A 24,639-nucleotide genomic window follows, 5' to 3' on the forward strand; every position below is an offset into this window, starting at 1 on the left:
GACTCTCAGACCATGAGAAACAAGATTCTCTGGTCTGATGAAACCAAGATAGAAATCTTTGGCTTGAATGTCAAGCGTCACATCTGGAGTAAACCTGACACCATCCCTACGGTGAAGCATCGTGGAGGCAGCATCGTGCTGTGGGGAGGTTTTTCAGTTTCAAGGACTGGGAGACTAGTCAGGATAGAGGGAAAGATGAACGGAGCAAAGTACAGAGAAATCTTTGATGAAAACCTGCTCTAAATCGCTCAGGACTTCAGACTGGTGTGAAGGTTCACCTTCCAACTGGACAATGACCCTAAACACACAGCCAAGACAACGCAGTAGTGGCTTCGTGACAAGTCTCTGAATTTATCTGGTCAAGCTGTTAATTATTTTATTAGTTGACTCCACCAGTATTTGGACACAACCCTTGAAGTTATTTTCTTGTTGTTGTAACAACTGCTTGTAGAACTGTTTGTTTAAAAGATCCTTTACCTGTGATAGAGAGACACCACTGTCCTCAACGGTACTCCAGACGGGTTTGGTCTTTGTCATGGTAACAACGCAGGTTACGCTGTTACTCCTCACAGGTTGCAGGGAAGATTGTTGTTGTTGGAAACAACATCAACAAACATCAGGGATTGACACCCTCAATGTCCACAATGGCTAACAAGCCCTCAAGAACAGGTCGGTCCACGCTGTTCAAGAACCGGGACTCCTCACAAGGTTCACGGGCAGCGGGAAGATTGTCCACAATGGCTTGTTGGAAACAGCATCAACTCAAGGACCGGGACAATCGGTCCACAATGGCTAATCCGCGTCACGGGCAGCGTTCACCCTCAAGAACCGGGACAATCCTCGGTCCACAATGGCTAATCCGCGTCACGGGCAGCGTTCAAGCCCTCAAGAACCGGGACAATCCTCGGTCCACAATGGCTAATCCGCGTCACGGGCAGCGTTCAAGCCCTCAAGAACCGGGACAATCCTCGGTCCACAATGGCTAATCCGCGTCACGGGCAGCGTTCAAGCCCTCAAGAACCGGGACAATCCTCGGTCCACAATGGCTAATCCGCGTCACGGGCAGCGCAGCCCTCAAGAACCGGGACAATCCTCGGTCCACAATGGCCCTCACGGGCAAGCCCTCAAGGACCGGGACAATCCTCGGTCCACAATGGCTAATCCGCGTCACGGGCACGGCCCTCAGCGGGTCGGTCCACAATGGCCCTCAAGCCCTCAAGAACCGGGACAATCCTCGGTCCACAATGGCTAATCCGCGTCACGGGCAGCGTTCAAGCCCTCAAGGACAAGGCAGGTCACAGGGAAGATTGGAAACAAACATCAACAAACAGCCCGACATCCCCTTTGTGAACTTTGAATCCCATTGTTCGGGTGTTGCATTATGGGGATACAAATTCCGATTTGCGCCTACATGTCGACTGCATGAACTTTACAAAAACCATGTGATCAAAGGTCATGACGTTTGGACTGCACGTTTCCACAGTTGTTGACCAACTTCATCCATCAGCCTGGATCGTGGGAGGCTCTGTTGAAAACCAATCATTATAGTGTTTTTGTTTGAGCCGATGCAAATCCGACCAAAAACATTACTGAAACAGGAACAGGAACAGGAACTGGAACTGGAACTGGAACAGGAACAGGAACAGGAACTGGAACTGGAACAGGAACTGGAACAGGAACAGGAACTGAAACAGGAACTGGAACTGGAACTGGAACAGGAACTGGAACTGGAACAGGAACAGGAACAGGAACTGGAATAACAGTGAACAGGAATAAAATGAATGGAACAGGTACAGGAACTTTCTCACTAATTGTGCAATTTACACACATATGATTTCAGTTTGTAAGGGTGTGATATGATGGTCAACATTATAAAGAACACTTATATAAAACAACAGCAACATTGATCTGTATGGAGGACCAAACCTGCCGCAAATAGAAAATAAGTGAATAAATAAATTAATGCACAAATTAATAAATACAGGAATAAATCAATAAATTGACATATGTAAATAAATATATAAATAATTAATCCCACATTCTTTTGATTTTATTCATTTATATTATTTCTTCATTTATTTAAATTTTTCCGTATTTATTCCTCCAATATGATAATGAGGGGATGTTAAGCAAATGCTTGTGGGTAGGGTCTAACACCCCATTGGTTGATCAATGCCAAGGCGCCTTGTTCGATTGCATTTGCTTAGACAGTATGGCAGGAGTTCTACGTTTAATGGCCATGTTTAATTGAGCAGCTGACAAATTTACATGAGACTTCAAATTAACAGAGATTACGTTGGTAGGTACAGGAGGGGTTTAGGATCCCCCCGACTGCCTTTATCCACTTAAAGTAGATGTAGTATTGTAATAGTTCCACTAGAGGCCAGTAATACCATGCTACGACCATACTATAGTCTAATTGATGCATGTTGCCTACACTGTGGTCACTCTTCTCTGGTAAACCTTACCCTTCCATCTCTGGTTGTACACCAACACCATCCACAAGATGAATATTAGGGGAGGATGTTGCGCTTTGCAATCTTTTCCTATATTGGGGCTCCCGAGTGGCGCAGCAGTTTAAGGCACCGTATCTCAGCGCTAGTAGGCGTCACTACCGACTCCCTGGCTTCGATTCCAGGCTGTATCACAACCGGCTGTGATTGGGTTGTCCCATAGGGAGGCGCACAATTGGCCCAGCGTCGCCTGGGTTAGGGTTTGTTCTCAACTGACTTGCCTGGTTAAATAAGAAAATGTATCAATGCAAAGTGAAGACCTAATGATGTAGGACGCGCATGGAATCGCAACACATCTTATTAAGAAGAGGTGCCTTGTGCTGTTTCTCCACTCTAATTGGCTAGTACACCCCCATTTGTTTCAGTACATATAAAACAATTAGCAGAGATGATTCTGGTTCATCCATTTTTTTTCTCACTTTGATTCGACTGCCAAAATTGAGTCTGTGATGTAACTTTCATAAGTGCATGTGCTGCTTAATTAAGAGCCTGATTAAAACGTCCATTGCTGAGAGGGACAAAAATTGGTTATTAAATCCTGGCTAATAAATATGAAGGTTTTACGTAAAGAATCCATTTTAAGTCATTTGTTCATGTTATTGACCTATCATATTTTCTTCACTTGCAAGGAATTGATTTTGTTGCTTTTAATCCAATTGAAGACATTTGGGTAAGTAATTCCGAAGTGAAAAACCTACTTGGAAAAAGATGAAAAAATGTTTTCTATTTACATTTCATTTTAGTTTGTATTTATGTTACTAAACAGGTTCAATTTGAGTGTTCAAAGAAATAGGTTGCAACTTGAAATATAGGGTTCATATATAACAGATGGCATTGAATCATATATTTGGTTTCAACAAATTGAGAAAATCTCATTTATACATATTGTTTTTTTAGGATGATACAGTCTTTTGTGTGTGTAATCAATCTCCACGGCCTCGCCAACAAACACACCCCTTACTACACTCCAGCCTGGAGTAGGATATGGCAACCCATAAACCTCAGCACACACACAATTGTTCTGTTTCTCTCTGTCTTCAACCAGTGGAATAATTCATCTTTAATTCATATTTTTCGCCTCATTTAACCAATACCCTCTCTATCCCGAGACCCAAATTCATTACATAGGAACCTTATTTGTCTTTTAGATGATCTCATCATTAAACTGTTACACTATGTTGACTGTAATAAACCATCCCTCGTGTTGACTGTAATAAACCATCCCTCGTGTTGACTGTAATAAACCATCCCTCGTGTTGACCCTAATAAACAATCCCTCGTGTTGACTGTAATAAAACCATCCCTCGTGTTGACTGTAATAAACCATCCCTCGTGTTGACCCTAATAAACCATCCCTCGTGTTGACCCTAATAAACCATCCCTCGTGTTGACCCTAATAAACCATCCCTCATGTTCCCCTAATAAACCATCCCTCGTGTTGACCCTAATAAACCATCCCTCGTGTTGACCCTAATAAACCATCCCTTGTGTTGACCCTAATAAACCATCCCTCGTGTTGACCCTAATAAACCATCCCTCGTGTTGACCCTAATAAACCATCCCTCGTGTTGACCCTAATAAACCATCCCTCGTGTTGACCCTAATAAACCATCCCTCGTGTTGACCCTAATAAACCATCCCTCGTGTTGACTGTAATAAACCATCCCTCGTGTTGACTGTAATAAACCATCCCTCGTGTTGACCCTAATAAACCATCCCTCGTGTTGACTGTAATAAACCATCCCTCGTGTTGACTGTAATAAACCATCCCTCGTGTTGACTGTAATAAACCATCCCTCGTGTTGACCCTAATAAACCATCCCTCGTGTTGACTGTAATAAACCATCCCTCGTGTTGACTGTAATAAACCATCCCTCGTGTTGACCCTAATAAACCATCCCTCGTGTTGACTGTAATAAACCATCCCTCGTGTTGACTGTAATAAACCATCCCTCGTGTTGACCCTAATAAACCATCCCTCATGTTGACCCTAATAAACCATCCCTCGTGTTGACCCTAATAAACCATCCCTCGTGTTGACCCTAATAAACCATCCCTCGTGTTGACCCTAATAAACCATCCCTCATGTTGACCCTAATAAACCATCCCTCGTGTTGATCCTAATAAACCATCCCTCGTGTTGACCCTAATAAACCATCCCTCGTGTTCCCCTAATAAACCATCCCTCGTGTTGACCCTAATAAACCATCCCTCGTGTTGACCCTAATAAACCATCCCTCGTGTTGACCCTAATAAACCATCCCTCGTGTTGACTGTAATAAACCATCCCTCGTGTTGACTGTAATAAACCATCCCTCGTGTTGACCCTAATAAACCATCCCTCGTGTTGACCCTAATAAACCATCCCTCGTGTTGACCCTAATAAACCATCCTTCATATAGTGTTGCATTATGGGTCAGCGTTGAGTGCCTCTGATCACAGTGCTGCATTATGGGTCAGCGTTGAGTGCCTCTGATCACAGTGCTGCATTATGGGTCTGTTGATATAGAGGTACTGACAGTTTTTAAAGAGACCTACACAAACGCAGTCAGTATGTCGTAATATTTTAACAATTGCATTTTTAATTGGTACGGAAAACAAGCTCCACTGATTGTGTTAAATATAAAGGCCATGGGGTTTGTAATGTACACAAGAGAAATAACAGGAGATTATGAAGCAGTCTCCTGACGTTGTGACACTGATATACTGTGTTCCTGTTTAATAAACGTGAAGGCTTTGTCTGTTAGCACACTATTTCAGGAGAACGAAATAGCCGAAATTAAACAGCTCTGCTCGAGAAGGGTGGGCAGAGAGAGGTGTGTGTGTGTGTGTGTGTGTGTGTGTGTGTGTGTGTGTGTGTGTGTGTGTGTGTGTGTGTGTGTGTGTGTGTGTGTGTGTGTGTGTGTGTGTGTGTGTGTGTGTGTGTGTGTGTGTGTGTGTGTGTGTGTGTGTGTGTGTGTGTGGCGCCACAGAGAAACTCCGGAAAATCAGCTTCACATCTAAACGACTGTATTGTAGTCCTGATCCACCAATTAGCTCCAATCACATCACACCTCTTGGGTCATTCCACCGATTCAGTGCCTTTCGAGAGGTTTAACTTGGACAAAATTAACTTTTGAATTCACCTAATTTTAATATTCTGTCATAAACAACATATATTCAACTTCATAAAAACAAGTTTTCCATCTCCACAGGTTAAATACAAAGAAATTACTATAGTAAGTGCCTATTAAATAATAAATTGGATACAATCAGTTTTTTGTTGTTGTGAGTTAAATAAAATTTTAAAAAAAATAGAGTTTGCAGTGCTGTTCAGGAACCAACATAGCATGTGACTCTAAACGTATGACAACACTGGGCGGATGTACGACAAAATAGCTTAATGGACTTAAATGGCTGCTTTCACATCGGCAGACAAATTCTGTCCCCCCCCCCCCCCCACTAATTGGTATTTTGACCAATCAGATCAGCTCATGTGAAAAGATTAGATGTGATTGGTCAAAAGAACAATTTGTGTAAAAAAAAAAAAAGATCCGAATTGGGCTGCCCTGTGTAAACACAGCCTTATAGTATCAAGTCCTTTTTTGCTCCCCTTGTTGAATGTAACGCAAATTACGATGAACAGAAAATGAATAACTACTTGTAACCACTGACTAGTGAATGTTTTCGGGCCACTGCTGAGCCGAGTAGTGGCTACTATGGATAGCATTCTCATTCTTCACTAGTCATTGCTGTTGATGATGATACCTGCTCGTGAGTGTTGAGACTTTTTTTTGTAGTATCCCAAATGGCACCCTATATAGTGTACTACTTTTGACCAGAGTCCTATGGGCACAATATAGGGAATAGGGCACAGTAAACATCCCACTCTCTTCATAGCCCCACCCAAACCCTCCTCTCCAGCCCCACTCTCCTCATAACCCCACCCCTCCTCTCAAGCCCCAATCTCCTCATAACCCCACCCCTCCTCTCAAGCCCCACTCTCCTCATAACCCCACCCCTCCTCTCCAGCCCCACTCTCCTCATAACCCCACCCTTCCTCTCCAGCCCCACTCTCCTCATAACCCCAACCCTCCTCTCCAGTCCCACTCTCCTCATAACCCCAACCCTCCTCTCCAGTCCCACTCTCCTCATAACCCCAACCCTCCTCTCCAGTCCCACTCTCCTCATAACCCCAACCCTCCTCTCCAGTCCCACTCTCCTCATAACCCCACCCCTCCTCTCCAGCCCCACTCTCCTCATAACCCCAACCCTCCTCTCCAGCCCCACTCTCCTCATAACCTCACCCCTCCTCTCCAGCCCCACCCCAACCCTCTTCTCCAGCCCCACTCTCCTCATAACCCCAACCCTCCTCTCCAGTCCCACTCTCCTCATAATCCCAACCCTCCTCTCCAGTCCCACTCTCCTCATAACCCCACCCCTCCTCTCCAGCCCCACTCTCCTCATAACCCCAACCCTCCTCTCCAGCCCCACTCTCCTCATAACCTCACCCCTCCTCTCCAGCCCCACCCCAACCCTCTTCTCCAGCCCCACTCTCCTCATAACCCCAACCCTCCTCTCCAGTCCCACTCTCCTCATAATCCCAACCCTCCTCTCCAGTCCCACTCTCCTCATAACCCCAACCCTCCTCTCCAGTCCCACTCTCCTCATAACCCCAACTCTCCTCTCCAGTCCCACCCCAACCCTCCTCTCCAGCCCCACTCTCCTCACAACCCCACCCCTCCTCTCCAGCCCCACTCTCCTCATAACCCCACCCCACCTCTCCAGCTCCACCCCAACCCTCCTCTTCAATCACATTCTCCTCATAACCCCACCCCAACCCTCCTCTCCAGCCCAGGTCCACGATCCTCTAGTTCATCTACTGAGTAAAAACCACGAGAACTATAGCTGAGATCCGTAACGGTGTGCCTCAGGAAATTTGTGGGGTGAGACACTAAACCCACTCCAGCTGCTAATGTACTAGCACTTAACACATCCTCCTCATCTTCCTCTTCTGCTTCCAGATCCTCCTCATCCTCTAGGGTACCAGAGTTCCGGGTATCTCCTGACCCAGTCTTGGTGCTGTTCTTCCCCCTGTGTGGGCAGTCGTATTCCCCCTGGACATGGGCTGCCTGCTCCTTGGCCTTGCGGCTCCGCTTCCACTTCATGCGTCTGTTCTGGAACCAGATCTTCACCTGAACGGAACCGGAACATTGGGTCAGAAAAGAACATGACAATCGCATGAGGATAAGCATGTCAGTTCAAACAACGTGCAGCTCATTTTTAGTTGAGTGTGAATGTGTAGGACCTCTAAGTGACTGAATAATGGATCTGAACTATGTAATATTTATTTTTGTATTTTTGTTTTCCCCGACACAAAGTAATAAAATGGCAAACAACGACGCAAAGGATTGAAAATCAGTTCAGAGATCATCATGCTCACCTGTGTCTCTGTGAGCACGAGAGAGGTGGCCACCTCAAAGCGTTTAGGTCTGGACAGGTATTTGTTGAGTTTGAACTGGTTTTCCAGGTGTAGTAGCTGTTGACTGGTGAAGGCTGTTCTGGGCCTACGACACTTCCCCATCAGACTATCCTGAGAAGAGGCTGGAGTGGAGACCATGAGAGAGAGAGGTTATTAATCACATGTTATTATAATTAATCATTATGAATAATTACACCTTTTATTCTGAATACTATGTTGACATAATTCCTATTACATGCTATCAAATTCTTCTTTATATCAATACAATTCAATCAATCAAATGTATTTATTATTTTATTTGTTTTTACATTAGCAGTTGGCGTTTTACAAGTACTGGCCTAAAACACAACCGACATTTATTTATTTATATACTTGTGTGTTTTATGTTGTTGTTTATTCTTCTTTTTTATTTGGTCATGTGAAGTTCATTTAGCTGTTCTGTAAGGGAGGAGGATGGGACTAAGATAGAAATAGTGTCGACTTTAAAAAGCTGTCCCGATGATACGTTTTGATGGACTTTAGTTTGCAGGTGATGTGAGGACGGCGAGATATCGCTTTAAGCAGGGCTATAAAACTCAGAGCCATTATATCAATGAAAATGCAATAAATGATCCCAGGATTTTATTGACGGAAGTGGACCTATTTCCCCCAGGTGTTACCTTATTGTTAAACATCTCGCGTGGCTATGGCCTATTAATTAAAATATTATTTATTTAATTATAGTTTATTTTCGACTGCTTATGTTTTGTAAATGATTTAAAACGAAGTTCATAATTTGGAATAATTCCAAATAGCAAGATCTAAAACACGGAGGGAATATTTGTATTTAACATTATAACATAATGTAGTAAGTTCACACATTGTTCAATGAAATTATAAAAGTACAAATAATTCATTAAAAAGGGGCAAATTAATTCAAATGAAAAGCTATACCAAAACAATTTAGCAGCAACATTTGTCTTAAGCGTTAGACAACATCCAGTCTTAATACATTATTTACAACTACTTTTGTTATCACACAATAAACTTCTAATATGAACAGTGACAGAGTTACTTATTTTAATTATATTCAAATAAATATAAATGGGACCACTCCAGGCTACTTACTACCGTAGTCCCCTAGTTTTGGAAGCATCATTCCGGCTCTAATCCAGTGTTCTAACGGGAACCCAGCCACAGCTGCCGGGTGTAGGTGCTCTGGGTACTGCTGGGCATGCTGCGCAAAACCGGGGTAGGTAAAGGCAGGGTGCTGCCCCCCCAGGGCCGCGATGCGGTACATGTGAGTGGGATACATTCCATGGATGGCCCCCTGAGACAGCTGGGTGAGTCCCGGCTGGGAGAAGTTCAGTAGACCCGGTTTGTGGATCATTCCGTTCTGAATGTGGATACCGTTGTGGGTCCTCTGCGGGGACGGTGTTTCCGACGGGTGGTAAGAGACGCGGCTGTCCTCAAAACGCAGTCCCGGGGAGCTGTCCCGGTGCGCCAACAGCGCGTCGATTCCAAAGTTCTTAGATTTCGCCATTGTAGACCTTTCCTGAAACTTTCCTCCAACTCAAATTGTGCAAGTAGAATGATTGTTCTGGGTAAAGTCTTGTCGGAAATAGTTGTTCTAGACAAAATGATAGAACATCTTGTCCAGAGTTTTAAAACTGCTGTTACACGGAATGTTTCAGTTTTTTTTCAATAAATTATTATAAAACGTTACGTTATCACTTTCTTGACAATATCCTTCTTTGTTATAGCCAAATTTCTCCGGCGGTGTTTCCAGTCTCTCCTCCCTCTCCTCCTGCCCTGTCCTGTCCTGTGCTAATACGTCTCCACCTGCAACTGACAAATGTTGTTACACCGCTCTGCTGTTGAAGCTCTCCAGCCCAGACACTGATTGGCTAATCTCAGCGAACACACCGGGTCAGACAGTTTTATAATGAGTTCATTACATACAGTCCGGTTCACACTGCTAGTGCGCTCGAGCTCGCCGCACTGTACTTCTTGGGCGCTCGTAGAATAGTTAGTGCTGTCCGTCCGAGACCTTGGAGCGTCCATTACCCTAACCCTAACCTGCACTTTAACAATAATCATTAACTAACTTTAACCCTTACTAAAACCGTTTAATAAAATGTAACTTCACTAGTGTGACATCAGATTTGGGACGTCCCACGGATCCCGTTTAGACTTCCCCCAAGTGGAATTCACAAAGCGTGGAGAAAATAGTGTCGAAAAAGAAACGTTATGGTCGGCAGGGTGGTGTGGCTCAAAATAACTTTACGTCTATACATTTGTAGCCTAAACAAATAATAATATAGCCCATATGTCATGTATCATAACCGCGCAGTTATTTCTGACTTGTTTTATCACACAAAGCACCTGACACTACTATACATAACCAAATGGTTAGAAATGTAGCTGACAACTCGAGTAAATGTATCGTTGTTTGAATTAGGCCAACATTGTATTATATAGGTGACTCTACAATTACACATTTGGAGGGAAGATTATTTTCGAATTGGTCAACTATTCTAGGAAGCAGCCTGAATTGGAATATAACGAGCGCAAAGCCGTGAGAAAAAGGCGCTATCGTTTCGATTCAAAACCATCATGATGTATTTCTGCATTCATACTGTCCATGGACATTTGATCAATTCTCCTCAATTAAATAAAATATAACTGATTTCCCCCCCAAAAAATGTATTCCCAAAAGGAAGAAGTATATATACGGAGAATAGACATTAACCTGAAAATTTTTCTACATCAAATGTTTCAATTTTGTTTGATGCTGTAAAGCACAGTATGGTTTAGGATTTGTATTTTTTATTCATGACTATTCACACGCCTTTGAAAAATGAAAGTGAAAATGGCCTCATAGGACTTTTTTGGTCAAAACCAATACAAATGTTATCATATCTGTAAACCTTTAGGTCATATAATTATTATCAATACATTTAGCATTATATCTATTTATTATAGTCTACTACAAAACTACGAACTACAAATATTTGGTATCAGTTTCACCAACTGAGATTGAGACACAATTCTCCCACACTCACTCACACAGTAACTCACAAATAGGCTAAGCACACACACACACACACACACACACACACACACACACACACACACACACACACACACACACACACACACACACACACACACACACACACACACACACACACACACACACACACACACACACACACACACACACACACACACACACACACACACACACACACACACACACACACACACACACACACACACACACACGTACACATGCGCGCACACACGCACACACACACACACACACACGTACACACGCACACACACACACACACACACACACACACACACACACACACACACACACACACACACACACACACACACACACACACACACACACACACACACACACACACACACACACACACACACACACACACACACACGTACACATGCGCGCACACACGTACACACACGCACACACACACTCACATATGCGCGCGCGCACACACACGCGCACACACACGCGCACACACACGCGCACACACAAACCTGTTGGCCCTTTTCCACATTAGGTTTGCTTCATCTTCAAAACATACATAAAAGCCTATGAAAGCTTATCAATTTATTGCTGTTCAATAAACTTTATTTGGTGGTTGAGTTGACAGAACACAGGGTGCTTATCACCGATTACAGATATCACGATAAACATTATCAACCAGTGAAGCTGTCTAATATCCCAGAAGGAAAATGTCTGAGTTTTTTTTCTCCCCCACTAATCACTACTCCTAATCACAAAACATCTCAACATCTCATCTCTACCCCAAAGCCATCAGACTGCTGAACAGCTTCTACCCCCAAGCCATAAGACTGCTGAACAGCTTCTACCCCCGAGCCATAAGACTGCTGAACAGCTTCTACCCCCAAGCCATCAGACTGCTGAACAGCTTCTACCCCCAAGCCATAAGACTGCTGAACAGCTTCTACCCCCAAGCCATAAGACTGCTGAACAGCTTCTCCCCCCAAGCCATAAGACTGCTGAACAGCTTCTACCCCCAAGCCACCAGACTGCTGAACAGCTTCTACCCCAAGCCATCAGACTGCTGAACAGCTTCTACCCCCAAGCCATAAGACTGCTGAACAGCTTCTACCCCCAAGCCATCAGACTGCTGAACAGCTTCTACCCCGAAGCCATCAGACTGCTGAACAGCTTCTACCCCCAAGCCATCAGACTGCTGAACAGCTTCTACCCCCAAGCCATCAGACTGCTGAACAGCTTCTACCCCCAAGCCATCAGACTGCTGAACAGCTTCTACCCCCAAGCCATCAGACTGCTGAACAGCTTCTACCCCGAAGCCATCAGACTGCTGAACTGCTTCTACCCCCAAGCCATCAGACTGCTGAACAGCTAATCAAATGGCTACTTCCCGGAATATTTTCATTGCCCTCCCCTGCTCCCCTTTTTTTATGCTTCTGCTACTCGCTGTTTATTATCTATGCCACTACCTACATGTACCTATTACGTGCGGATATATTATGCACAACCAGAATAATAGAGACATACAGTGGGGAGAACAAGAACTACAGGAAACGTATGATCTCTGTAATTGCAAACAAAGGTTTCTGTACCAAATATTAAGTTCTGCTTTTCTGATGTATCAAATACTTATGTCATGCAATAAAATGCAAATGAATTAGTTCAAAATCATACAATGTGATTTTCTGGATTTTTGTTCTCTCACAGTTGAAGTGTACCTGTCATTAAAAAATTACAGACCTCTACATGCTTTGTAAGTAGGAAAACCTGCAAAATCGGCAGTGTATCAAATACTTGTTCTCCCCACTGTACATGTTATTCAATCACTTCATCTAAACCGCTTCGTGTACGTCAACTGGACCGTCTGCGTAGCCAGGCGCTAGAATATAACTTGGTTCTATTTTAGTCACTTGATGCACTGTAAGTCCCTCCTCTACCATCTACTTCATTGGTTTTTAATGACCATATACCCACGTGGATAGATGAACGAGGTCCACACTCCAGTCCAGTTGGTGGCCATAACGCACCTTAAAGTATATATGTTCAGGATTAAAAATGTCCTTAACAAGTCACATAATAATTTGCATGGACTGGTGTTTAACATTTGAATGACGACCTCATCTCTGTTCCCCACACACCTGCCTGCTGCCATTCCTGAGCTCTGTACTGGTGGTGCCCCGATCCCGCAGCTGAATCAACTTTAGGAGACGGTCCTGGCGCTTGCTGGACTTTCTTGGGTACCCTGAAGCCTTCTTCACAACAATTGAACCGCTCTCCTTGAAGTTCTTGATGATCCAATAAATGGTTGATTTAGGTGCAATCTTACTGGCAGCAATATCCTTGCCTGTGAAGCCCTTTATGTGCAAAGAAATGATCACGGTATGTGTTTCCTTGCAGGTAACCATGGTTGACAGAGGAAGAACAATGATTCCAAGCACCACCCTCCTTTCGAAGCTTCCAGTCTGTTATTCGAAGTCAATCAGCATGACAGAGTGATCTCCAGCCTTGTCCTCGTCAACACTCACAACTGTGTTAATGAGAAAATCACTGACATGATGTCAGCTGGTCCTTTTGTGGCAGGGCTGAAATGCAGTGGAAATGTTTTTTGGGGGATTCAGTTCATTTGCATGGCAAAGAGGGACTTTGCAATTAATTGCAATTCATCTGATCACTCTTCATAACATTCTGGAGTATATGCAAATTGCCATCATTCAAACTGAGGCAGCAGATTAATATTTGTGTCATTCTCAAAACTTTTGGCCACGACTGTAGACCATCTATCTGATGCTGTCTGGTCAAATAGAGAATTGCATTGTTGACCCCTGTAGCATTGAATGCAAGGGAAGCCAGGTTGGATTTGGCTTCACACCAATCACATCGCTTTAAAAGCCAGTTTGGATTTGGCTTCACACCAATCACATCGCTTTAAAAGCCAGGTTGGATTTGGCTTCACACCAATCACATCGCTTTAAAAGCCAGTTTGGATTTGACTTCACACCAATCACATCGCTTTAAAAGCCAGTTTGATTTGGCTTCACACCAATCACATCGCTTTAAAAGCCAGTTTGATTTGGCTTCACACCAATCACATCGCTTTAAAAGCCAAACATCATTACTGACAGAAGAAACTTGAATTCTTGTATCTCATTGTGTTGTTGTCCTCCGGTGGCTAGCTCGCTAGCTAAACTAAAAGATGTTTTCCCCTCTGTGGTTTTATTTAATTATCCGTACTGGCCAATGAGTATAACTAGCTAAAATCATCCCTTTCCTAAATTAGCCATGGATGGTAATTGGGATTTGGACTTGAGGTTTTACTAAATTCACCATACTGGCCAATGAGTACAACGGCAATGATGATCCAACCATAAATTCATACATTGTTGTGCACCTGACCTGAAAGGACGAACGTTCAATATGTAGCTAGATGTAGTATGCTAATGTTAACTAGCTGGCTCATTGTTGCCCATGAATGGAAGTCAGGCCAGCCAGCAAGTATTGTATCCAGGTAGCCAGGGACAACGCATATAAAAACCTGTACTGTATGACAGAGTCAGCGACCGTTTAGACAACATGAAGGAGAGGGGGATGCCATTGGTGTTAGAGACAACATGAAGGAGAGGGGGATGCCATTGGTGTTAGAGACAACATGAAGGAGAGGGGGATGCCATTGGTGTTAGAGACAACATGAAGGAGAGGGGGATGCCATTGGTGTTAGAGACAACATGAAGGAGAGGGGATGCCATTGGTGTAGAGACAACATGAAGGAGAGGGGGATGCCATTGGTGTAGAGACAACATGAAGGAGAGGGGATGCCATTGGTGTAGAGACAACATGAAGGAGAGGGGGATGCCATTGGTGTTAGAGACAACATGAAGGAGAGGGGGATGCCATTGGTGTTAGAGACAACATGAAGGAGAGGGGGATGCCATTGGTGTTAGAGACAACATGAAGGAGAGGGGGATGCCATTGGTGTTAGAGACAACATGAAGGAGAGGGGGATGCCATTGGTGTTAGAGACAACATGAAGGAGAGGGGGATGCCATTGGTGTAGAGACAACATGAAGGAGAGGGGGATGCCATTGGTGTAGAGACAACATGAAGGAGAGGGGGATGCCATTGGTGTTAGAGACAACATGTTTTTTCTACTGACACACACACACACACACACACACACACACACACACACACACACACACACACACACACACACACACACACACACACACACACACACACACACACACACACACACACACACACACACACACACACACACACACACACACACACACACACACACACACACACACACACAGAGACACACAAATCAGTACCATGGACAGCCACATCATATTTAGCTTACGTTGAATGGCCTAAATTGTTTTGGGTATCTTTAAGTTGTTATTGTATTAGACTAAACAGAGGTGATTTGATGATGTTGAAGTTGAAATGGTGCTGGAATAATGGAGGAGCTCCTGTTGTTGACATGGTGCTGGAATAGTGGAGGAGCTCCTGTTGTTGAAATGGTGCTGGAATAATGGAGGCTGCTCCTGTTGTTGACATGGTGCTGGAATAGTGGAGGCAGCTCCTGTTGTTGACATGGTGCTGGAATAGTGGAGGAGCTCCTGTTGTTGACATGGTGCTGGACTAATGGAGGCTGCTCCTGTTGTAGACATGGTGCTGGAATAGTGGAGGCTGCTCCTGTTGTTGACATGGTGCTGGAATAGTGGAGGATGTTGACATGCTGGAATAGTGGAGGAGCTCCTGTTGTTGACATGGTGCTGGAATAATGGAGGCTGCTCCTGTTGTTGACATGGTGCTGGAATAGTGGAGGAGCTCCTGTTGTTGAAATGGTGCTGGAATAATGGAGGCTGCTCCTGTTGTTGACATGGTGCTGGAATAGAGGAGGCAGCTCCTGTTGTTGACATGGTGCTGGAATAGTGGAGGAGCTCCTGTTGTTGACATGGTGCTGGACTAATGGAGGCTGCTCCTGTTGTAGACATGGTGCTGGAATAGTGGAGGCTGCTCCTGTTGTTGACATGGTGCTGGAATAGTGGAGGAGCTCCTGTTGTTGACATGGTGCTGGAATAATGGAGGCTGCTCCTGTTGTTGACATGGTGCTGGAATAGTGGAGGAGCTCCTGTTGTTGACATGGTGCTGGAATAGTGGAGGAGCTCCTGTTGTTGACATGGTGCTGGAATAGTGGAGGAGCTCCTGTTGTTGACATGGTGCTGGAATAGTGGAGGAGCTCCTGTTGTTGACATGGTGCTGGAATAGTGGAGGAGCTCCTGTTGTTGACATGGTGCTGGAATAGTGGAGGAGCTCCTGTTGTTGACATGGTGCTGGAATAGTGGAGGAGCTCCTGTTGTTGACATGGTGCTGGAATAGTGGAGGAGCTCCTGTTGTTGACATGGTGCTGGAATAGTAGCTCCTGTTGTTGACATGGTGCTGGAATAGTGGAGGAGCTCCTGTTGTTGACATGGTGCTGGAATAGTGGAGGAGCTCCTGTTGTTGACATGGTGCTGGAATAGTGGAGGAGCTCCTGTTGTTGACATGGTGCTGGAATAGTGGAGGAGCTCCTGTTTTCTATACTTGAGGTAACTCTCTGTTCTAAATCAGTCGTTGTGAAACATTAACTTCACCTGCTGTAGGTGATATAACTATTAGTTACATGCAATATGCTTTGTGGACTTCACTGGACTGCCGGTTTTGTGATGAAACAAAGGTGTGGTTGAATTTATTCTGCCACTGTGTGTCTTATTGTCTCTGCCTTTAGGTCTATATATCACTGTGTCTTCTTATTGTCTCTGTCTTTAGGCCTGTATATCACTGTGTCTTCTTATTGTCTCTGCCTTTAGGTCTATATATCACTGTGTCTTATTGTCTTGGCCTTTAGGTCTGTATATCACTGTGTTTTTTTTATTGTCTCTGCCTTTAGGTCTGTATATCACTGTGTCTTCTTATTGTCTCTGCCTTTAGGTCTGTATATCACTGTGTCTTCTTATTGTCTCTGCCTTTAGGTCTATATATCACTGTGTCTTATTGTCTCTGTCTCTATATCACTGTGTCTTCTTATTGTCTCTGCCTTTAGGTCTGTATATCACTGTGTCTTCTTATTGTCTCTGCCTTTAGGCCTCTATATCACTGTGTCTTATTGTCTCTGCCTTTAGGTCTATATATCACTGTGTCTTCTTATTGTCTCTGCCTTTAGGTCTATATATCACTGTGTCTTATTGTCTCTGCCTTTAGGTCTGTATATCACTGTGTCTTCTTATTGTCTCTGCCTTTAGGCCTCTATATCACTGTGTCTTCTTATTGTCTCTGCCTTTAGGTCTATATATCACTGTGTCTTCTTATTGTCTCTGCCTTTAGGCCTCTATATCACTGTGTCTTATTGTCTCTGCCTTTAGGTCTGTATATCACTGTGTCTTCTTATTGTCTCTGCCTTTAGGTCTATATATCACTGTGTCTTCTTATTGTCTCTGCCTTTAGGTCTGTATATCACTGTGTCTTCTTATTGTCTCTGCCTTTAGGCCTCTATATCACTGTGTCTTATTGTCTCTGCCTTTAGGTCTATATATCACTGTGTCTTCTTATTGTCTCTGCCTTTAGGTCTATATATCACTGTGTCTTATTGTCTCTGCCTTTAGGTCTGTATATCACTGTGTCTTCTTATTGTCTCTGCCTTTAGGCCTCTATATCACTGTGTCTCTGCCTTTAGGTCTATATATCACTGTGTCTTCTTATTGTCTCTGCCTTTAGGCCTGTATATCACTGTGTCTTCTTATTGTCTCTGCCTTTAGGTCTATATATCACTGTGTCTTCTTATTGTCTCTGCCTTTAGGCCTCTATATCACTGTGTCTTATTGTCTCTGCCTTTAGGTCTGTATATCACTGTGTCTTCTTATTGTCTCTGCCTTTAGGTCTATATATCACTGTGTCTTCTTATTGTCTCTGCCTTTAGGCCTCTATATCACTGTGTCTTATTGTCTCTGCCTTTAGGTCTGTATATCACTGTGTCTTCTTATTGTCTCTGCCTTTAGGTCTATATATCACTGTGTCTTCTTATTGTCTCTGCCTTTAGGTCTGTATATCACTGTGTCTTCTTATTGTCTCTGCCTTTAGGTCTATATATCACTGTGTCTTCTTATTGTCTCTGCCTTTAGGCCTCTATATCACTGTGTCTTATTGTCTCTGCCTTTAGGTCTGTATATCACTGTGTCTTCTTATTGTCTCTGCCTTTAGGTCTATATATCACTGTGTCTTCTTATTGTCTCTGCCTTTAGGCCTCTATATCACTGTGTCTTCTTATCGTCTCTGCCTTTAGGTCTATATATCACTGTGTCTTCTTATCGTCTCTGCCTTTAGGTCTATATATCACTGTGTCTTCTTATTGTCTCTGCCTTTAGGCCTCTATATCACTGTGTCTTCTTATTGTCTCTGCCTTTAGGCCTCTATATCACTGTGTCTTCTTATTGTCTCTGCCTTTAGGTCTGTATATCACTGTGTCTTCTTATTGTCTCTGCCTTTAGGTCTATATATCACTGTGTCTTCTTATTGTCTCTGCCTTTAGGTCTATATATCACTGTGTCTTATTGTCTCTGCCTTTAGGTCTATATATCACTGTGTCTTCTTATTGTCTCTGCCTTTAGGTCTATATATCACTGTGTCTTATTGTCTCTGCCTTTAGGTCTATATATCACTGTGTCTTATTGTCTCTGCCTTTAGGTCTATATATCACTGTGTCTTATTGTCTCTGCCTTTAGGCCTATATATCACTGTGTCTTATTGTCTCTGCCTTTAGGTCTGTATATCACTGTGTCTTCTTATTGTCTCTGCCTTTAGGTCTATATATCACTGTGTCTTCTTATTGTCTCTGCCTTTAGGCCTATATATCACTGTGTCTTATTGTCTCTGCCTTTAGGCCTATATATCACTGTGTCTTATTGTCTCTGCCTTTAGGCCTCTATATCACTGTGTCTTCTTATTGTCAATGCCTTTAGGCCTGTATATCACTGTGTCGTCTTATTGTCTCTGCCTTTAGGTCTATATATCACTGTGTCTTATTGTCTCTGTCTCTATATCACTGTGTCTTCTTATTGTCTCTGCCTTTAGGTCTATATATCACTGTGTCTTCTTATTGTCTCTGCCTTTAGGTCTGTATATCACTGTGTCTTCTTATTGTCTCTGCCTTTAGGTCTATATATCACTGTGTCTTCTTATTGTCTCTGCCTTTAGGTCTATATATCACTGTGTCTTCTTATTGTCTCTGCCTTTAGGTCTGTATATCACTGTGTCTTATTGTCTCTGCCTTTAGGCCTCTATATCACTGTGTCTCTGCCTTTAGGCCTATATATCACTGTGTCTTATTGTCTCTGCCTTTAGGTCTATATATCACTGTGTCTTATTGTCAATGCCTTTAGGCCTCTATATCACTGTGTCTCTGCCTTTAGGCCTATATATCACTGTGTCTTATTGTCAATGCCTTTAGGTCTATATATCACTGTGTCTTATTGTCTCTGCCTTTAGGCCTGTATATCACTGTGTCGTCTTATTGTCTCTGCCTTTAGGCCTATATATCACTGTGTCTCTGCCTTTAGGCCTGTATATCACTGTGTCTTATTGTCTCTGCCTTTAGGTCTGTATATCACTGTGTCTTCTTATTGTCTCTTTAGGTCTATATATCACTGTGTCTTCTTATTGTCTCTGCCTTTAGGTCTATATATCACTGTGTCTTCTTATTGTCTCTGCCTTTAGGTCTATATATCACTGTGTCTTCTTATTGTCTCTGCCTTTAGGTCTATATATCACTGTGTCTTCTTATTGTCTCTGCCTTTAGGTCTGTATATCACTGTGTCTTCTTATTGTCTCTGCCTTTAGGTCTATATATCACTGTTTCTTATTGTCTCTGCCTTTAGGTCTGTATATCACTGTGTCTTATTGTCTCTGCCTTTAGGTCTGTATATCACTGTGTCTTCTTATTGTCTCTGCCTTTAGGCCTCTATATCACTGTGTCTTATTGTCTCTGCCTTTAGGTCTGTATATCACTGTGTCTTATTGTCTCTGCCTTTAGGTCTGTATATCACTGTGTCTTCTTATTGTCTCTGCCTTTAGGTCTGTATATCACTGTGTCTTCTTATTGTCTCTGCCTTTAGGTCTATATATCACTGTGTCTTATTGTCTCTGCCTTTAGGTCTGTATATCACTGTGTCTTATTGTCTCTGCCTTTAGGTCTGTATATCACTGTGTCTTCTTATTGTCTCTGCCTTTAGGTCTGTATATCACTGTGTCTTCTTATTGTCTCTGCCTTTAGGTCTGTATATCACTGTGTCTTCTTATTGTCTCTGCCTTTAGGTCTGTATATCACTGTGTCTTATTGTCTCTGCCTTTAGGTCTGTATATCACTGTGTCTTCTTATTGTCTCTGCCTTTAGGTCTGTATATCACTGTGTCTTCTTATTGTCTCTGCCTTTAGGTCTATATATCACTGTGTCTTATTGTCTCTGCCTTTAGGTCTGTATATCACTGTGTCTTCTTATTGTCTCTGCCTTTAGGTCTATATATCACTGTGTCTTATTATTGTCTCTGCCTTTAGGTCTGTATATCACTGTGTCTTCTTATTGTCTCTGCCTTTAGGTCTGTATATCACTGTGTCTTCTTATTGTCTCTGCCTTTAGGTCTGTATATCACTGTGTCTTATTGTCTCTGCCTTTGTCTTATTGTCTCTGCCTTTAGGTCTATATATCACTGTGTCTTATGTGTCTCTGCCTTTAGGTCTGTATATCACTGTGTCTTCTTATTGTCTCTGCCTTTAGGCCTCTTTCACTGTGGTCTGCCTTTAGGTCTGTATATCACTGTGTCTTCTTATTGTCTCTGCCTTTAGGTCTGTATATCACTGTGTCTTATTGTCTCTGCCTTTAGGTCTATATATCACTGTGTCTTATTGTCTCTGCCTTTAGGCCTCTATATCACTGTGTCTTCTTATTGTCTCTGCCTTTAGGTCTGTATATCACTGTGTCTTCTTATTGTCTCTGCCTTTAGGTCTGTATATCACTGTGTCTTATTGTCTCTGCCTTTAGGCCTATATATCACTGTGTCTTATTGTCTCTGCCTTTAGGCCTATATATCACTGTGTCTTATTGTCTCTGCCTTTAGGTCTATATATCACTGTGTCTTCTTATTGTCTCAGCCTTTAGGCCTGTATATCACGGTGCCAAGGCATACGAACTAACAGGTTATAGAGGAAACAATGCAATTACCACAACACACAGGTTGTAATATGGCTTTTTCTCCCTGGCTTGGTTTCCCAGTGAATTTACATACATCCTGCTACTGAACCTAATTCATTTTTTCAAAAAGAAAGGAGCACCAAGGCACACTTCCTCCTTTCTTTTTGATGACCAATTTACCCTTTTAGCAAAGAGCCCCTTCTATCTACCATAATGTACTATTGTGTAACTTAGTAGCGCTTCCCTTCCTCCTCTTTCTATCAGTTCACTTTTTGTTTGTTTTCTCTCCTCCTTCCTTCTTCCTGGTCTTCTTCTTCTGTGGATTTTATATGGTGGTTGGCAACCAACTTTAAAAGGTGCATTATCGCCACCAACTGGACTGGAGTGTGGACCTCAGTTCATCTATCCACGTGGGTATATGGTCATTAAAAACCAATGAAGTAGATGGTAGAGGAGGGACTTACAGTGCATCAAGTGTCTAAAATAGAACCAAGTTATATTCTAGCGCCTGGCTACGCAGACGGTCCAGTTGACGTACGCGAAGCGGTTTAGATGAAGTGATTGAATAACATGTACAGTGGGGAGAACAAGTATTTGATACACTGCCGATTTTGCAGGTTTTCCTACTTACAAAGCATGTAGAGGTCTGTAATTTTTTATGATAGGTACACTTCAACTGTGAGAGACGGAATCTAAAACAAAAATCCAGAATATCACATTGTATTATTTTTAAGTAATTCATTTGCATTTTATTGCATGACATAAGTATTTGATCAGCCACCAACCAGTAAGAATTCCGGCTCTCACAGACCTGTTAGTTGCGAGGCATTCGAAAACCTCCCTGGTCTCTGTAGTTGAATCTACAGTGGGGCAAAAAAGTATTTAGTCAGACACCAATTGTGCAAGTTCTCCCACTTAAAAAGATGAGAGAGGCCTGTAATTTTCATCATAGGTACACTTCAACTATGACAGACAAAATGAGAGAAAGAAATCCAGAAAATCAAATTGTAGGATTTTTTATGAATTTATTTGCAAATTATGGTGAAAAATAACTATTTGGTCACCTACAAACAAGCAAGATTTCTGGCTCTCACAGACCTGTAACTTCTTCTTTAAGAGGCCTGTTTGAACTTGTTATCAGTATAAAAGACACCTGTCCACGACCTCAAACAGTCACACTCCAAACTCCACTATGGCCAAGACCAAAGAGCTGTCAAAGGACACCAGAAACAAAATTGTAGACCTGTACCAGGCTGGGAAGACTGAATCTGCAATAGGTAAGCAGCTTGGTTTGAAGAAATCAACTGTGGGAGCAATTATTAGTTAATGGAAGACATACAAGACCACTGATAATCTCCCTCGATCTGGGGCTCCACGCAAGATCTCACCCCGTGGGGTCAAAATGATCACAAGAACGGTGAGCAAAAATCCCAGAACCACACGCGGGGACCTAGTGAATGACCTGCAGAGAGCTGGGACCAAAGTAACAAAGCCTACCATCAGTAACACACTACGCCTCCAGGGACTCAAATCCTGCAGTGCCAGACGTGTCCCCCTGCTTAAGCCAGTACATGTCCAGGCCCGTCTGAAGTTTGCTACAGAGCATTTGGATGATCCAGAAGAAGATTTAATCGTTTGTCGTTCCTGTGCTGTACTTCTGTGTTAATGTTACATATTATGTGTTGTTTTATGAGTTGTGTGGACACCGGGAAGAGTAGCTGCTGTTTTAGCAGTAGCTAATGGGGATCCTCATAAAATACTAATAGCCCTAACCTTAAACCCACACCTAACGCCGAACCTTAACACCTAGCCAAGCTAACGTTAGCCACCTAGCTAACCTAGCTAATATTAACCACAGTAAGAAAATTGTGTACTGAACACGAATGCATTACGAAGAAAATTGTGCCTATTTCAATTTAATGTATATTTCAGTCCCTGCTAACGTTAATCTGTGATAGTGAGTTAGTTTACTGTGAATGCAGTCTCTGCAAACGTTGATCTGTGATAGTGAGTTGGTTTACTGTGAATGCAGTCTCTGCAAACGTTGATCTGTGATAGTGAGTTGGTTTACTGTGAATGCAGTCTCTGCAAACGTTGATCTGTGATAGTGAGTTGGTTTACTGTGAATGCAGTCTCTGCAAACGTTGATCTGTGATAGTGAGTTGGTTTACTGTGAATGCAGTCTCTGCTAACGTTAATCTGTGATAGTGAGTTGGTTTACTGTGAATGCAGTCCCTGCTAACATTTATCTGTGATAGTGAGTTGGTTTACTGTGAATGCAGTCCCTGCTAACGTTAATCTGTGATAGTGAGTTAGTTTACTGTGAATGCAGTCTCTGCAAACGTTGATCTGTGATAGTGAGTTGGTTTACTGTGAATGCAGTCTCTGCAAACGTTGATCTGTGATAGTGAGTTGGTTTACTGTGAATGCAGTCTCTGCAAACGTTGATCTGTGATAGTGAGTTGGTTTACTGTGAATGCAGTCTCTGCAAACGTTGATCTGTGATAGTGAGTTGGTTTACTGTGAATGCAGTCCCTGCTAACGTTAATCTGTGATAGTGAGTTGGTTTACTGTGAATGCAGTCCCTGCTAACGTTAATCTGTGATAGTGAGTTAGTTTACTGTGAATGCAGTCTCTGCAAACGTTAATCTGTGATAGTGAGTTGGTTTACTGTGAATGCAGTCTCTGCAAACGTTGATCTGTGATAGTGAGTTGGTTTACTGTGAATGCAGTCTCTGCTAACGTAGGAACATTGACTTTAAATTTCAATCCCGCTGTAACGGTGAACTTTCCGCTATACGGATTGAGTAGAGCCCCTCATTAATTAAGTAACATTTACACTGAGTGTTTTAGTGGAGATTATCAACAATAATCCATAGTGACCAACACACACTTGAATAGATACCCCCTGAGATTCAGAGAGATCACAGTCCACAACCTGAGCTGTACCTGACTAAAGTTTCCCGTTCGTAATAAATGTCTTAAGTACACCATGTGGTTTTTTTCCCCCCACTGTGGGAAATCGGTGGCTGGTGGCTAGTCTGTTAAATTAGACTTAATTCCCACACATTTAGACTGGGCAGATAAATCACCTTCCATCCAGTTACAGCCTGCTAGACCTTGGAACCCTATTTAACGTCAACTCATTACCGAGACGGTGGTCATTTATTAAACACGCTCGTCATTCATTAACCGCCGTTGTCTGGAACTCACAGGACAAGCTTGGAGCTGCATGGGACAATAGTGAGAACAGAACACCTCCACCTGCCAGCATTATTGGTTTGGAGCAGGTGACAATTACAGTGGGTAGTTTCTGAATATCAGTTTTGGGATTTTTTTTTTATCATATCATAATATTTCTACATGCTTTGATCTTGCCATATCAATGCCGCTTGCT

At 42.9% G+C, this 24,639-nt stretch overlaps 1 protein-coding gene across 1 annotated transcript; it reads right to left on the bottom strand.

The window, feature by feature from the left end:
• Window positions 1–1,586: 1,586 nt before the first annotated feature.
• LOC123992270 (motor neuron and pancreas homeobox protein 1-like) lies at window positions 1,587–9,989 on the bottom strand. Its single transcript, XM_046293463.1, has 4 exons — window positions 9,082–9,989; window positions 7,936–8,096; window positions 7,334–7,687; window positions 1,587–1,751 (listed from the first exon to the last, which is right to left on the bottom strand). Exons 1-4 carry the CDS (start codon window positions 9,494–9,496, stop codon window positions 1,587–1,589), a joined length of 1,095 nt encoding a protein of 364 aa, XP_046149419.1. The 5' UTR covers window positions 9,497–9,989.
• Between the last annotated feature and the right edge of the window lie 14,650 nt (window positions 9,990–24,639).

Source organism: Oncorhynchus gorbuscha, linkage group LG01 (genome assembly GCF_021184085.1).
Source record: "Oncorhynchus gorbuscha isolate QuinsamMale2020 ecotype Even-year linkage group LG01, OgorEven_v1.0, whole genome shotgun sequence".
Classification (NCBI taxonomy): domain Eukaryota; kingdom Metazoa; phylum Chordata; class Actinopteri; order Salmoniformes; family Salmonidae; genus Oncorhynchus; species Oncorhynchus gorbuscha.

Bases quoted from the DNA above. Each gene is read 5' to 3' on its own strand.
- LOC123992270 (XM_046293463.1), bottom strand. From the start codon at position 9,496: ATGGCGAAATCTAAGAACTTTGGAATCGACGCGCTGTTGGCGCACCGG. The intron at 8,097-9,081 runs GTAAGTAGCCTG...TCTCCACTCCAG, and splicing joins AAAACTAGGGGACTACGGTA to CCTCTTCTCAGGATAGTCTG. The intron at 1,752-7,333 runs GTTGGGGTGGGG...CTGTTATTCCAG, and splicing joins GACCTGGGCTGGAGAGGAGG to TTCCTGTTCCTGTTCCTGTT.